This window comes from Trichogramma pretiosum, unplaced genomic scaffold (assembly GCF_000599845.2).
Source record: "Trichogramma pretiosum strain Unisexual culture from Peru unplaced genomic scaffold, Tpre_2.0 scaffold4, whole genome shotgun sequence".
Classification (NCBI taxonomy): domain Eukaryota; kingdom Metazoa; phylum Arthropoda; class Insecta; order Hymenoptera; family Trichogrammatidae; genus Trichogramma; species Trichogramma pretiosum.
This window is the reverse complement of record NW_019641688.1, coordinates 1,426,367-1,442,900: the sequence shown is the minus strand read 5'-3', so window position 1 is coordinate 1,442,900 and position 16,534 is coordinate 1,426,367. Positions and strand designations below refer to the sequence as shown.

The window sequence follows — 16,534 nt, the reverse complement described above, 5'->3', positions numbered from 1 at the left end:
TGATGGAGAACAAAATCTAACGAGTTTGTCAGAGAAGGACCATTAATTAGCTCAAATGCGATTGCATAGTAGACCTTAATACAGGCACTTTATCGAGTTTATCCCCTTGGCGTGTGGACAAATCACGTGTAAAAGATCTGCATCGCGTATACGCGAGGGTTCAAAACGAAATATTTTTTTAGCGCAGCTCTGAATCACAACGTGACATGGCTCGGCTAGTGCTTGCGTGTTCTCACGAACACTCGATCGCAATAATCTCCGAGAGACAGCCAAAGCCTTAGCCCGCACCACTCTGACTTATATGTAGTGAGTAGCAATGCATAGGCTGTATGTACAAGCGTGTTTATTGAATCGCACATGCAGCGACGAGCATGCGAGCATATACATGCATCTGGCTTAACTTTATACACGAATGCAAGACTCGGAGGAGGGGGGATCTCTCTCTCTCTCTCTCTTTCTCGGAGCACAAAGAAACTCGGACGCAGATCTTTATACATTTGGCACACAGGCTTGTTGCGTTCGTGTACATAAAGGAGGAGAAGGAGGAAATGTCGTGTTTGCTCGCACGCATTCGGCCGTCTTTGCTCGAGGCACGATCTACATCAATATATATGATACAAGTGTCTGGAATGCGAGTATGGCAACGGCATCACGAACAGCGTCAAAAGAAAAATCGCATTCGTACAAATCTATTGACACAATCATCAAGTGAATGAGTGAATTAGCCTGTTTTTTTATTATGAATTATTAGAAGACTTAGCCACTTGCAGATTTACAGCTAAAGGTACTCGCCATCTAGCGGCGGAGACTTGAAATAGTATGAACGTACTTAAAGTGGTTGAAAACTGGTTTAAATTTTTTGAAATGATTTAATTGAAATTTTCGGATCATTTTTAATGGAAATTTTTTAATCATAAGGCCATTATTACTGTTGGGCATTTCTACCGGGGGTAACGCATCATACGTCTAATGCCAATACAATTTTTTTAAGATAAATTTAAGAGTAAAAAATTAAAATACAAACAAAAAGTAAACCGAAGTATACGCAATTCTTCGAAACTAAAGTAGAACAGAGAGGGAACGAACGGTGAGCAATCGCAAAGTTATTATTCACCGACACTAGCAGAATGCTGAGACAGATCGAAATGCAGAAGTAGCCGAATATATACCAAATAGCGTCGCGGCGATCAATCAACTAATTGACGAGGCGTTTGTTCTGCCGTATTTATAGAGCCGGGAGGGGCCGCGCCGCGAGAGCTCAATCTCGCCAAGCCACTCGCTTCGATGCACGCGGAGATACTCCTCGCATGTGTGCACATAAGTGTGCACTGTACACACAGGCACACACTGCACGCAGACACGAGAGCCGGAGAGGCCCGGCTACTCCAATTCGTCGGTAATAATGATACTCTGCTGATGCAGCTTCGGCACGGGAGAGCTTCTGCGCGAGATGCGATATCTTGCTTACATGTGCGTCAGAACGGACAGGTCGATCGACGCGTTGCTTTTAAGGATTATTACTCGGCGAGCAAAAACAAGGAACGTTATATTGACAAAAGGTCATGGAGACACGCAGACAGCTCTTTTGCTCACGGTGTATGTATACGTTCTATGAAAAATATTGCTTGAAAATACTCACGCTTGCGGTCTCGTCGAGCTTGCGTTTCCAGGCATCGCTGCGCTCGATCAGCGCATTCCACTGCTCGGACAACTTGTTGACTTCGCGTCGAATGCTGCGAGTCAGCTCGCGCGCCTGCTCCTCGGCGCTCATGTAGGCTCGCGTGTCGCCATCCAGGTCGCGTCCAGCTGTAAACACATCAAATCACGAAATGAAAGCTAGCTGTCTCGTAATAATCGTCGAATCGCGAAGCGCCTCGTTGGCCCGGCTGCTGCTGCTGCCGATGCGGCTGAAGCCTAGCTTGGAAAATTCGTTCGGCACGAATAAATCAACGGGCTGGGTGCGGGTGATGATGCGCCCGCACATCAGCTGGTGTATGTACGTGCACACGATTTGCGCGCAAAAAGACCAAATAAGCGGGGGCAGAGGAAAAACGAGGCGAAAAGATGCGATAGCGCGCAGGATAGCGCAGAATTGCTGCAGCAGCCAATGTGCGTACTAGTCCTGTCAGATATGTGATTCATTGCACGCGCGAAAGCCAATTAATTGCATCGCTGGTGCGCGGTGCGCTCTTTCTTCGCCCGCTAATAATTTATATCGGGCCGGTTGTCAGGCGTATCCGAGCGCGAAAAGCCGCCGGTTTGGTGCTGCTCGCTGCTGCTGCACACGAATAATAAAAACGGCTACCCGGGTGATATTGTTTCTCGCGCGACGACGGTGGCGGCGGCGTCGGGCGCGCTAGTTAAATACTAAAAAATTCACGCCCGAACTTTTTCCGAAGTGGTTTATGAAATGCTGCCGACAGAGCAGGCAGCCGTGCATATATAGTTTTGCTCCGTACTCTAGTCTGGCTCTATTAAATATCGAGCAAGTTTCAATCAAGATACGAATACATTTTGTACGCATATTGGCTACACTGGTTGCGCGTTGTTAAAAACTGGGCCGAGTTAGGAGAGCTTACGCTTCGCAATGAGAACAATATAAAAATTACAAAGCAAACAAAACACGATTGATGCACGGCTATATGCAACGCGCTTCATCGCGAAATTGCCTTCGAGTAAGCGATGTTTGGGTCATTTCATCATTCGACCGCAATTCACGCGGGCATCGTTTTGAGGGCGCTTTATGCGCTTCTTCGAGCGAAGAGGGCAGCTCTCTCACCTTCGGAGTCCGAGGTGTCCGATAGCGGCGGTTCGTTGGCGATGTACTGGCGTCCGCTAAGCAAACTATTCTCCACAACCGGTCTCTTGTCCTCGAGTTGCCTCCGGAAACCACGATGATCGTCCTAGAACACAAAATGCAGCTCCCATTAATATCATTGAATTGCACAATAACAACATCGCTGTTGCGCTTGCCCGAGCAAGCTGCACTGCTGAATTTCAGCCTCGGACGTGCCCGCGATATCGGTTACGTTGCAGGCCACGCGTCCACATAAATACAGAATATAAATAATTAATGAACAATCGAGCCAGCCGAGGCGCGCGTGTAATGATGTCAGCTCGCCGCCACTGCCACAGCAGCAGCTGGTTCGCGCAAGCTTGCACGAGTTCCGTGGAGTAGATCTCTCGTCCGTTCGTTTCAACGGGTACGCGTCGTTTTGATTGGCCGCTTGTTGCTCAATTTATTCGAGGCATTGATAGGAGAGTGTTTGAGCGACAAAAAAATCAATATCTATCGAAATAATATCGTGCAAGCGCAGCAACACTACCTACCCACCCTCGGGCGGTAATTTTTTTTTCCTCTCTTGTTTCTCGCCGCGGTCAACCGGCTGAATATTGGAAAAAATAATATCGTAGCGCGCGCGCGGGGGTGCGGATCGATAAAGCATCTCGCCGAACTCGAGAAGCTGTGTACTACATAGTCAGAGAGGTTCGTAGCACGATTTAAGTGCAAGACTGTGTGTAGTATAGCTCGCGCATCCCTAGTCCCAGTCCCTTACCCCCCGAGTAGATAGGTACATGTAGCAACAGCAGCCTAGCTGCAGCAAGCAAGTAAGCAAGCAAGCTCGTCAGAGAGTGGTGTATGCGAGAGAAACGCATACATTAAGCTGTCGGGGGTATAAATTTCGCGAAAGCTCGAGCGCCGCTATGCAGTTGCAAACACGCGCTGCTCGCACTACTACTACGCTACTTTACACAGGATCAACACACACCGCCGCCGTTGGCGCTTGCTGCTGCGTGCTGTAAGTATAGTGCGCGCGCGCGCGCGTGCGAGAGTGCCAGAATATACATAAGGAAGAGAACAAGTAGTAGCTGTGCCGCTGCAGCCGCAAGCTGAGTCGCAGGTGCGCGAATGAGCCCAGCGACTCGACCCAAAGAGTTTCACCTTTTAGCTTTGAACAAGTTAACTTTGCGGTGCTGGCGAGACTATGATACCCGCAACTTATAGCGCGCGTTGAATACTTTGAGCAATGAGGTGGTAGGAAAAGAAAATTTCGAAAAAGCATAGCTAATAAAACTTTCAGCAGATGTAAGTCTGAATTATTATACCCGCGGAATAGACACAACACGGCGCGTGATATACAGTTGTTCTTTTTCTTTCTGTTTAGACGGAGGAAAAATCAGAACTAGAAACTCCCAACGCAACTGCATCGCATTAATACGTAACGCGTTCAAAGTGAAAATGCATGTTTGTTTTCAATATAATTTTTCGCGCGCATGCATAACTTATGTGCACGTATGCGGTGGGTCTTTAAACGTATGATTATTTACGCTTGCATAATATGCTATATAATCGCGAGCTCATATGGAAGATCCAGTTATAATCAGCAGACGTGCAATATCGTTAATGATTCGAGCAAATATAGCAGCAGCGCATCCGCAGTCTCAAACAGCCGCAACGCAGCCGACATGATCTGGAGGCATGTGGCAAGCGAGTGAGAGGAAGGGAGAGGCAAAATTAGAGACGGAAGGGTCGGGGGCGTAGAGAGAGAGAGAGAGAGAGAGAGAGAGAGCGATTAAACCCCAAGCCCAAGCTCCAACTGCTACAAGCTTCTGATCCTCGTGCTCCGCCGAAGCGCGGAGCCTTATCAGTGCCGTGGCAGCATAGCAGCAGTCGCCGAGGCTACAGTACCCGAGGCTCTATGTATATAGCGCGTTGCCGCATTGGCTCACCTCTCGAGTTAACACGTACACAAACACGGAGGCGGCAATCGCATGCTATAATCGGCATTAGAACCAGATCAGAGAGAGAGAGAGAGAGAGAGAGAGACATGTATCGAGTTGAAGCTACAGTTCTCTGTCTCTCTCTCTCTCTCTCAGCTTCGGGGGACGCGATCCTCGAGCGAGAAAGCAACCAGCCAGCCAATGAGCTCGGTGGTGCGCGGCGATTGTGGCTAACCGCGAGCTATGCGCTGGCATGCTGCTGCTACACACAAGCTTGGAGCAGCAGCAGCTTTTCTTGATCGAGCGTATACGAGACGACGTGACGCGCGATGCGATGCCTCGCTGAGTTTTAGCAATGTAGCGTTGTAACTTAGCTCTCTCTGTTCTGTACTATATAAGTTCGCGCGACAAAGATGCCCGCGTCGAGGATGGGGAGTGACACGCCGTGTGCCATGATGCTGCTGTTTACCTGCTGTTTCTGAAGTGCCGCAACGTCGCCGCAGACGGGGCCGAGGCCCGTTAGTTCGGTGTCTTTGCGTATCACCCACTCGATGAGCTCGCGCAGCGACAGCAGCAGGGCGTTCCAGTGCTCGGTGTTGCTCTCCAGCCGGTTTCTGTAACCACACAAAATTTCACATGAATTTTCAATGAGATCGATACATATAGCTCTATATATGGGGCAAATTTCCTGAAGTGTCCTAGCGCTCTGCCGCACGGCACTTTTTGGCCAAATCACTCAATTTCTAACTCGGTGTAAAAGTATCAAAACACACCTCAAAAAAATAACTAACTAATGATTTCGATAGGAAATTTCCTCAGCTTTCCGATGGTGAGGTCCAATTTCCTGGAATTTTCCATTTTCACCCGGAAAATTACCATCAAACATTCAGAGCTCAATATCTCGAAAAACGCCACTTTTTTTGCTTTTTTTATTGTTCCAAACGAAAGATGAGGTCTTTTTACATCGGGTATGGTAGTTTTCAGAGTGTATTTTTGATGAAAACTAAGGAAAATACGGGAGGTTTTAGTTAGCGCTCGGCCGCTCGGCCTGATTTCCAGCCTTGCGCGGCTCGCTGTAACTTGTAACTCGCTCTTATGACATTGTGATTTGGCTGGAAAAATTAATAAACATATAGTTTCGATAGGAAATTTTCTCAGCTTTCTCATGGTGCAGTCGAATTTTCCGATAATTTACATTTTCATTAGAAAAAGTAGAAAATAGACCTTCAAGTCCATTTTTTCTGGTGAAAATGTAAATTATCGGAAAATCCGACTGCACCATGAGAAAGCTGAGAAAATTTCCTATCGAAACTATATGTTTATTAATTTTTCCAGCCAAATCACAATGTCATAAGAGCGAGTTACAAGTTACAGCGAGCCGCGCAAGGCTGGAAATCAGGCCGAGCGGCCGAGCGCTAACTAAAACCTCCCGTATTTTCCTTAGTTTTCATCAAAAATACACTCTGAAAACTACCATACCCGATGTAAAAAGACCTCATCTTTCGTTTGGAACAATAAAAAAAGCAAAAAAAGTGGCGTTTTTCGAGATATTGAGCTCTGAATGTTTGATGGTAATTTTCCGGGTGAAAATAGAAAATTCCAGGAAATTGGACCTCACCATCGGAAAGCTGAGGAAATTTCCTATCGAAATCATTAGTTAGTTATTTTTTTGAGGTGTGTTTTGATACTTTTACACCGAGTTAGAAATTGAGTGATTTGGCCAAAAAGTGCCGTGCGGCAGAGCGCTAGGACACTTCAGGAAATTTGCCCCATATACGGTACATCATGATCTTTTATTTGTTTTACATTTACGCGCATTATGTAAATTACTGTTATTATATACTCTTGGCCTGATCAAATATTTGCTCGAGTGTTGACGAACTTGCTTTAACTTGTCGCTTGTAGAAAGCAATCGAAGTTTATTTGTATTTTGTTCACTCAAAGATACTTATTTTTTATTTTTTCGACTATTTGACCAATCTTAAGAACAAAGGAATTATAATTGTGTTCATTTTATGATCAAGATTTTTTATCAGCCTAGCGACAACAAAAAAAGAGCTTGAAACGTATTGTCGAATGTCTTGTTCTCTTCTCCATCTTATCGGGGTAACTTAAACAAGAGCTTCTCGATGCGCCGCATTGTCTCGCACAGTGCGATTATTGAAAAAGTTTATCATTTTCAACGAGCAACAGCGTGAATGGACGATACCACGTATACATCGAGCCAAGTAAAAGGGTAAATCGAAAAAAGTATACACGGGCTTTGCAGCAATCAACCATTTGTGCATTGGCAAAAAAGCCCTCAGCCTCGGTACGAGAGATGTGAACAAAGTGACGGCGACTCGAGGCATAATATTCTATGTCTATACAGGTTTACAGCTCGAGAAAGGGAAAGAAGTCGGTGTAGTGTCGGTGCAGACTTTTGAGAGCGAGAGAAGCGGACTTTCGGCCGCGCGCGCGTCAAACGTCGCTGAGCTCGCAGGGCTCTGATACAGGTGTCGCTTCTGTTCTATATAAAACGCGATTATCGATCGCAGGCAAGGCCGCTGAACTTTCAAGAACAAAAATAGTATACAGTTCGATGGCATGCCTCTCTCTATCTGCTGTATACCTTGCCACTGCAATAATACACATCCTAAATCTGCAGATCGCCGTATTTTCTCAAAGCTGTAGCGACTACGTCTAACGGGTCGTGAATCATTGAATCAAGTTCTGCGAGTATTTTAAGTCAACTATTAGCTCGTTAAATTTTTTCAATGCATATTTTCTAACGTTCAAAATGGCTTGTCATTTAACGAGCAGTAAATACAAAAATGAAATCAAGACGATGAGCAAAAATTACTATTCTAACGGACAAAGACAACGCGCAACCGTCCATCTTCGGTACAACAACCCTCGGGAATCAATTATGCACACGGAGTATCGGATCTGCCGTATAGCTGGGACATGGAAATCGTTTATTCTCCTGCTTACAGAGAGAGAGAGAGAGAGAGAGAGAGAGAGACGATACGACTTACTAATACGCATAAATATTTCAAGAGCCTCGCATTTATATAACCCCGAGTATGTAGCACGCGGTGAATCCGACGTACTGTAGCAGCAGCGAAGGATTTCGTGGTGCACACTAACTATTTGCTGTATTATACGCATATTCGCGTGCGACCGTATACATATTGCGATAGGCCTATCGCACACACTGCGCACACGCCGAGTGTGTACGTGAACATATTACTTATGCCATGGTGAATCAAGAGGAATAATTAAAGGTCATGCTCTAGAGAGAAGAAGCGACTCGAGCTCTGCACTCGGTGCTATATATGTGCAGCGCGAGCTGAACGTTATACCAACTGCGTTTCTGTGTGTGCAGCGCGCGGCACAGCTGCTAGAGATTCTCTGGGCTGCGCGAGAGATAAAAAATGTACTTAATATGTCAGCAGAAAAGAGAATAATCTTTGGAAAAAGGAAAGAGGAATCTACGAGTCAAGGCGAGCGAGTGGTGGTACGCGGGCGCTGCAAGCTCTCATATATAGGCGAGAGAGAGAGAAATGAAAAGTGGACGAGCTTGAAAAATGTCGCGCTAAAAATTACCATGACAAAGATGCTGCTCCACTGCTGCTGCTCTCTGTCTCTCTGCGGTTGTATGCGCGACTGACGACGCCTTGCGCAAATGCAAACGCGCGGCGGAGGCTAAAAGTAAACATCTTTGTCACGGACAAGTCCGTTTTAAGCTGCGCGCGACCTGGTAATTCATAATGTTACTATATCGCGGCTTTTCTTTTTTCATATCCTCGTAATATCAATTTTCTCGGTGTTCACAAGATTCATTCGACTGCATTGTCGGGATTCATTTCAAAGCGGGGCGGAAGTTTCTCGATGCCTCGTCGAATTAAGTCAAGTTAAAAACTCGCAATTATCCATAAGTGGACTCTGTTTGGGCCGCTGACTTTTACATCGAGTTAAAAATCGACTGGTATCGCAGAAAAACCATTCGCATAATGCAGCCCAGAGCCGTAGCCGGATTGAAAAGAGGAACAAACTCTTCAACCGCCACTTCATTCGTATACACGCGACTGTGTACCGTATATACTACAGCTCGATCTCGAGCGCTCGACTCTATCTCAAGTGTATGAAACGAGCAACAACCTGTGCAGAGCCATGTATTATTTATAGGCTAACTCAGGGCTTTTTCGAACGCGCGCGCTTATTTTTAACGTTAACTTTTTTCACCTCACGGGGACACGAGCTCGGCACAGAGCACAGAGTATAATGTTGCGTCACGTTGCTGAGCTTTGCACAAAAAAAAAACGAGCGTGCGGCTAAGTGGCAATGCGTGCAAAATAAATGTCAACGCGTACACGTTTTGTCGACGTTTATACTTTTTGCCCGACGCCCGCATTTATTTTGTCAAAGTCGTAGAACATACCTGACTCGACGCAGCAAACAACACACAAAAGCGTAAGGCTCGGCGAGAATGAGCTCGTTTAAAGTTCTCGTTGCATAAAACAAAAGCCGCGTTTCGGACCTAATAGATTATTAAAGGAATGACAGATCGATTGCCCAATTTTTATTTCTCAACAGCAGTAATTCACAGAGACATTATTTCGCTTTTATCAACATGTTTTTTTACTTTAAATTTTTCCCAATTTTTTTTATTCAATTTTTCAATTTATGTCATGCAGTGCGTGCGTATGCTCAATTTGATGTACTTTTATTGCCTTGTTCCATGCCTCGAAGTCAGTAAAAGTCAATGTGTGTTTACTTCTTGATGATGTGAGAAAAAAATCTGTCGCATTAGCGCAGCCTGTCTCGCATGAGTAATTTAGACGCTCGGGCGAAATCTAAGTTTGCCGAGAGCGCACGAGAAAGAACACGACGAGGCGCGCGCGTCTCACAACGACGCGCGGAAGACACGGCGCAGGAAGGAGAGAGAAAAGAGCGTGCCAGCGCCGCGCACCAGGTCGACTAGAGCTTTAAAAAAAAAAGAAAGAAAGAAAAAAAACGAGTTCGCAAACTTGCTCGAAAACGTGACGCGAGCGAAGACTGCTGCGCGAAAGGGAAAATTTTGACTAACTAAAACACTCGGCAGTTGAAAACTCATAGATAATAACAAGTGCATGAGCGGAAAATAATTTCCATGACTTTGCCGTGGCACTTTTGGGGATGAACTTGAGAGCGACTATCAAGCCTATACGTACACAGGAGCTCTTAACTTATCGAAGAAGATTCCGAAAAATTGTCGACTTAATGAACGAGCATAATAAGATGAATAGCACATTTAATCTCATTCTTATTTTAATGATATGATTCAAAAGTACGAATAATTTTTTTAATTCGAAATTATCGAAGCAATTAAAATAGTTAAAAAGTTTTGAAAATGTACCTGATAGCCATGCTCTTCGCCTTCAGATGATGCCATCTTTGATTCATCTCGTCAAGCCGGCGTTGAAGCATAACCGCATCGTCCTGACTCGCGAGCGAACTAAGAAGTTTGCGTCCAGTTCCATTGAGCGACGAATAGACATCGTGATGAGTCTCGATTTCTGATTGTAAGTCCTGCAAAAAGAAATAATTCGATTGTTAGTTGAAAGGTTGGAGCAGTTGATAAAAAAAACATCTATAATAATTTTTATTAGATCGCAAACTGACTCGCAAAAGGAAGAGCAATATTTTTTCAAATTATTTTCGTTTCTCGAGTATGCAACGCGGAGTTCTGAAATGATGTGTATTTTTCACCATACTACGACAATTGTTTGGTCGACCATTCGATCGGGCTAACTTCTACAGCTGCAACAAGCTGTACCAATAGTGCAAAAAATACTATCTGCAAGATAAGGGGTGCGCGCTGCTAGGAACACGCGGAATCGGATAAAAAATAGGTGTAAATAAACGCATACACTCGTCCACGGTCCTTGAACTCGTAGTGGCGCAGCGACGAAAGCAAGAGAACATTGGTCGAATGCGCCTCTCGACGTCGTACTATGCTCGCATACACGTTGGTTTATCTTGTCGATAAAAAACATTCGAATATATACGCTCAAGTCGATTCGGAGCTTCTCTCTGGTTCTCTCCTCTATATGCCACGTATAGGTGGAACATCGCGGCTTGCATTTTTGAAGTAAAAAAAGGAGAAGCTAAACCAGCAGGATGTCAGCTTTTAAAGCTGCACTACGAGTGTCGCTCGAACATCGCAGGCTCCATTGACGTTCAAGTTCCAATATTATACGCGGGGCAAAGAGAATTTGACTTCTGGATACTCGTATAAGGGCTGCACATTACACGCGTTTAATCAGGCTCAAAAACAGCGGTCCGACAATAATTTCTCGACTCGTGTTCTATATAACAGAGTCCTTCGTCGTCTTTCATAATATAGTCGTCGGCGCACTCGTTTAGGCAAAGCTACACATGCGCGTCAAAGCACATTCCTCGCCGCACGAGCTTGATAATGAAACGCGCTCGCGCCTCGGGATCATAAATCATCGGATTCATCCACAGAGCAGCAGCAGCAGCAGCAGCGGCAAAGTTGACTCTCGCGACGAGCACATTTCAATTTCGCAGCCCTCCATCATGAGCGCGCACGGGGTAAGTCTTGACTCGGGCGTAGTATACTACTGTACGAGTTCATTCGATGCACTACTGCAAACACACGCAAACGGCGGCGGCCGCGTCAGTCAGTCACTGCACAGCGCGCGCGGAGTGAAAACTATACGATCGCAAGAGAGAGAGAGAGAAACTCGAGTGTCAAGTCGTCCTTTGATCAGCCTCGGTTTCCAGCGCTTATATACGGGCACAAACTCACGGCAGCTAGGGAATTTATAGCAAGGACGTGCCGCCACCGACTACGACGAATATATATACGAATGCAAATCTGCACGATGCACGCGTCGAGAGGTTAAAAGGACACTGTGCTTGCAGCTCCCCGAGCGAATAAAGATCAGCTTCTGCATTAACTCGAAAATTTGGTTCACGTCGGATTCTGTTTTTTTTTTTTCGAGTTCAGCCTGTTGATCTTTCGCGTGATTTTTATCAAGCTATTAGTCGTAGTTACGAGCGGATCGTGGTCTATCGACCATTGGTTCAAAACAAGAAATACCTAAGACGCATAGCAGACTCGATCGGCAAGTCATCCGCTAAAACATTTGTTTTTTACCCGGCGCCATGAATCGACCTTAGCCACGCCGGAGCTTAAGTTGCACGTACTTCTATCGGGTATTATAAGACTCGAAGTTACTTGCGAACGAGTCATTAGATGTCGCAACGCCACGACTGCGTTGTCGAGAGCAAACTATTTCGAGCATTCGGGAAACGACGTTGCAACGACGACGCGTTGTGTGCTGCTTCTGTTCAGCTCAATTAAGCGCGCGTACGAGGCGTACACGGCGTTACTTCAACTAAACGTACTCGTCGTTGCCGCCGCCACCACCTCCCCCTAAGAAATAATTGTCTTTTGTCCAGCGGCTGCTTCGCCTCGCTCGTCCAAGTTGGGTGGTCGGTCTGAGTCCCAACCGCATCAGCTTCAGTCCATTCGAAGAATTTCCTTTTGCGTGTAATACGTGTTAAAAGTTTCACCTTAAAAGTCTCTGCGAGACAAAGTACGATCATTTCATCGCGGCGCTTCTGTTGTTGCCTATACTTTGAACTAAAAGAGATAAAATAAGGAAAAAATAAATAAACCCGAGAAAATCGTTACTCGGCGAGCGCGCAACTATTCAAAATTCCTTTTTCTCGTCCGTTATGGGGGAGCGAAGTTTTTTCTTCGACGCAGCTTTTCAAAGTTGTTTATTCGATGAAGCTCAAAAAATAACGACGTTACGGTAACTAAGTAAAAGTACTTAGACAACGCGAGCGCGCGCACGCGGCTATGCAAAATTATATGGCGCGCGATGAAATAATAAAGAAGAAGCTCGGACGCTCAAACGGGCTTGAAAATTCTGCAAGAAGGCAGTAAAAATAAACGCCGGGCGCGGCTAAGCGATTACATTTGAGACTTTATATTACACCCTCATCGGATTTGAAAAGAGAGAGACAGAGCGACATTAACTTTCGAACCGACGATGTATAATGTATATAAATTGTACGAGAGGAATTCGAAATATTTTGTTCGAGCGTACTCGGACATGCTTTATATATTATACGGAGAGTGGGAGAAGAAGCCAAGTCGAAGCGTGATAATCAAATGTTTCCCCGTGATATACGGGCACGTGAAATAAATGTATGAATATGTCATAAGTGCTAAAGCTCGGGAGCAATGAATTATTCGAATAAGCCCGGCTGCGCCGCCGTCGCCGTGAATGGAAATAGCATGCACCTATGCTGTAAAGATCGTCGATATCGACTGGTAAGACTTGGTTTTATCGCGAAAAATGAATCGTGCGCACGAAGAATTTAGCAAAAAGTAAAAAAGAAGATTAGGTTGAGAGTAAGAGAGAGAACGAAAGAGGCACGATACGCGCGATGATCGTCGTTCATCGCGATCACTGGTAAAATGAAATCCATCGCAATCGAGAAAATACGAGAGAGAGAGATTGTGTGAACTTGAGCTTGCGTATGTTCGCACACACGAGCTTACACGAGAGTGAGAGAGCCAATAAGGTCCCTTCGGAAAACTTTTAATCCTTAACAAGCCCCTTCGGTTGAGTTGTGTATGCTCGAATCCCTAATACGCGCATAGCTCGTTGTTAATGTGCCTCGAAATCATTCGATAACTGCGCAAATTCGATTTCAAAACAGATGTATTAAGGAATAAAAAAAATTTTCCAGTAGGTTTCTATGAGAATCTTGTCCTTCAAATCTACATTTTTGACGTGCCAGTGAGAATCAGAAAAAAATAATAAAAGTCAAAATCATTGCAGTTTTTCGCTTCGGTTCATTAAATTATTCGAAGTGGAGCATTCTGTGCGATGTAATGTTTATTTTCTCGTCGGTGTACCTAACGCGCCCATAGAAAAGTTTCACTTCAAAAGAAGTTTGGACGATTGAATATCGATCCATCGAGTATCGCCGAAACTTCGCGAGACACGTCTCTATTTTTGAACTCGGCAGCTGCGCGACAGGTAAAGGGAGGCTCAAGCAACGTCGTCGTCGTCGTGAGCCGTACGACGTACGACGTCTAACGTCGACGTCGAGTCGCGACTCCGCGCGCGCAATCCGCAAAGGGGAGCGAGCTGCATTTTTGAAGCCGAAAATCGATGCCTGCTGCCGTGCAAATGTTCAATTTTCGAGCTTATGCGCCGCGTAGTTCGCAGTAGTAGTAGTCGTAGTACATATAGGCAGGAAAAACAAGGCACGCTCGAAGAAGCACAAGACACGCCAACTGCATACGCAGGGCAAAGCTTGAGCGCGAGAGAGAGACTCTGCATATACGCAGAGAAACAGAATGAGAGAGAAAGCGAGTACACAGGCAAATCCTTGCTTCGAGCGATAAATATTCATGGGCTGGTGTGTACGCGTAGGAGGTGCGCGCGCCCGCTCGCTCGTATACGCCGCAGGAGCTAGGTGCGCGCCCTCGACAACGAGGCAGGCAGGCAGGCAGGCAGGTAGTAGGTATACGATATACATATAAGCTGGATTAACCACGCAAAAGCAGCGTGTATACCATATACACACATACGCCGCCGTGTGTGAGTGTGTTCTCGCGTGCCATTTTATTCTGCAAGAAAGGCGCTTGTTGCTCTGGCTCTTTGTTAAGAGATCCCAGGCGGCAATTAGAACATGCCAGAGCGCGCGATGGACGACAATGTGATGCACGCCGAGAGTACGCGGCGAGCACCACGTATACCACCTATTATATACATAAGCGCGCACACAGGTGCATGGGGGCTGCTGGCGAGCTGCTCTCTAGCTGCGGCGCGAGATGAGGCACAAAAAAAAGCGTACGAGCTCCAAGACGAAATAATTTCTCTCTCTCTCTCTCATGCATATTCAGGCCAGTCAGCTGTGAAAACTGATACAGAGAGCGAGGGATGTGTGTGCTGTGCGTGTGCGGGTGCCTCGTCGCATTGTTATCTTGTTGCCTATCCTCATTAGTGAACTAATTAGTGACTGCACGCGAGTCGACTCTATGCCAGAGAGCAACGCACGCAGCACAGCTCTCTGGACCATTGCGTGTTTTTTTTGCGTCCGCGCGCGCACAAACGTAATTAGAGGATACATTCTGCGTTGCGACGTTGCTTGCTGCTGTTGGAGAGTTGCTGCTGGGCGCTCAGCACGGCGCGAGGCCGATGATGGTCTGGCATCTTCGGTTCTTATAATATACGGCGTGCACCAGCAAAAATCCTACTGACATCATCAGCTCCTATAGAGCATCTCATGCACTAATCTTCAACGTGATTCCACAGTATTTTCACAGGATCGCTCGTGAAAGTCAACAGTCTCATTTATTGCCGATTCGAGATTAATGTGACAGAGAATGATCGCGTCAAGTCTCCATATAGTCGGGTTAGGAATAAGGGTGTGTAGTAAGTACTCATAAAAGCTCGACGATCGATCGAGTGGAGCTTTTTTTATCACGCTCGAATTTTCTGCTACCCGAATTGTTACTGCTTGTAAGTTATTCCGCTCTAAAAGATCATCTCTGAATAAGAAGGCAATCTACAACATGTTTGATATTAAATAAAGAAAAAAAATCGAATACCTGAAAAAATCAAGTACTTACATATCCTTAGTTACAGAATCGAGATATAGCGTAGACGAAATCTCAAGCAGCGGAAGCGCATTGCGAAACAATGAATGCTGCCGGGCTTAGGAAAATAATAGTTATCAATCATTGGTACGTTGGTCTCGCGCACGGCTCCACTCCCCTTACTCCTCGCTGGCTGCGGCTCGAGGCTGCTGCTGCTGCTTCAATCGTAAAAGTCGCATTGAACAAACAAGCGAGCGCGGAGGTCTATATAGCAGTAGAGAGACTAGGCTCTGAACGAGCTCCGCGCGCTCGCACACATTTCATTCCATTGTTTCAAGTCTCTGTCGATTTTTACCAGCTCCCGATTAATTGCAACTCGGGGTAGGGACGGGGGGGAGAGGAGGCGGCCGCTTCCGTTTCCGCGCGAGTCTCGCTCTATACCTATCTCTCGGTTGCTGTTCGCGAGAGAGAGAGAGAGAGCTGTGCTTCTTTGTTGTTCGGGATCGCCGCGCGCGCTAGTGTGTGTGTCCGTCGAGAGTCTGAATAAGCGCGCGCTTGTTCTCGCATGCGAGCATAGTATTCCTATAGCGGCTAGCTAGTTCGATATCAGGCAGAGAGCCCGAAGACTGTCGACTGCGGACTGCTGCAGAGACGATTAATCTGAATGAGAGAGATAGAGCTGGAAAAAGCAGGCGGAAAATTGCGAATAGGCAGTGCAAATTAAGCACTCCGAGCAGATGGAAAGTTTGGCTATATAGTTGCTCGTCGCGACAAGAACTCCATCACCCGCAAGAACAAAGATTTTAGTATCGGCCAAACGGTAGACTGGCGTTTATTATTATAATAATGGTCAAATCTTACTCGTCGAGCAAACATATAAGAAAAGCTCTGGTTTGTCCAACTCTCGCGTGCACGAGCTTTTCTCCGCATATACAAGCGATCGCGCGCGGTTGCGACTCGATCGATCATGCAATCGCAGAGTCTTTTTGAACTTCCAACTCGATGCTGCCGCCGCGTATGCGGAAAAAAGCATGCACAATATATTATATACGCGAGGTCCTTGAAACGCGCTTCAAAGCGCACGCGATTTCCCAAATGAACGTCGTCGAAGGCAGTTGAGCGGGAAATTTTGTCGAAAAATCGAGTTTTTTTCTTTTTTTCTGCGCTCGAGTATTTTTTCCGTCGAGAATATAA

At 46.0% G+C, this 16,534-nt stretch overlaps 1 protein-coding gene across 7 annotated transcripts in view; it reads right to left on the bottom strand.

Moving 5' to 3' along the window:
- LOC106656221 (dystrophin, isoforms A/C/F/G/H) overlaps positions 1-16,534 on the bottom strand; it is a 108,987-nt gene that overhangs the window by 14,293 nt on the left and 78,160 nt on the right. For all 7 annotated transcript variants that reach the window (XM_023461643.1, XM_023461645.1, XM_023461649.1 and 4 more), the window contains 4 exons: positions 10,103-10,275; positions 5,192-5,336; positions 2,780-2,903; positions 1,640-1,806 (listed from right to left, as the gene is read on the bottom strand). In XM_023461643.1, the coding sequence (XP_023317411.1) occupies positions 1,640-1,806; positions 2,780-2,903; positions 5,192-5,336; positions 10,103-10,275 (609 nt within the window). The remainder of the gene's footprint in view (positions 1-1,639; positions 1,807-2,779; positions 2,904-5,191; positions 5,337-10,102; positions 10,276-16,534) is intronic.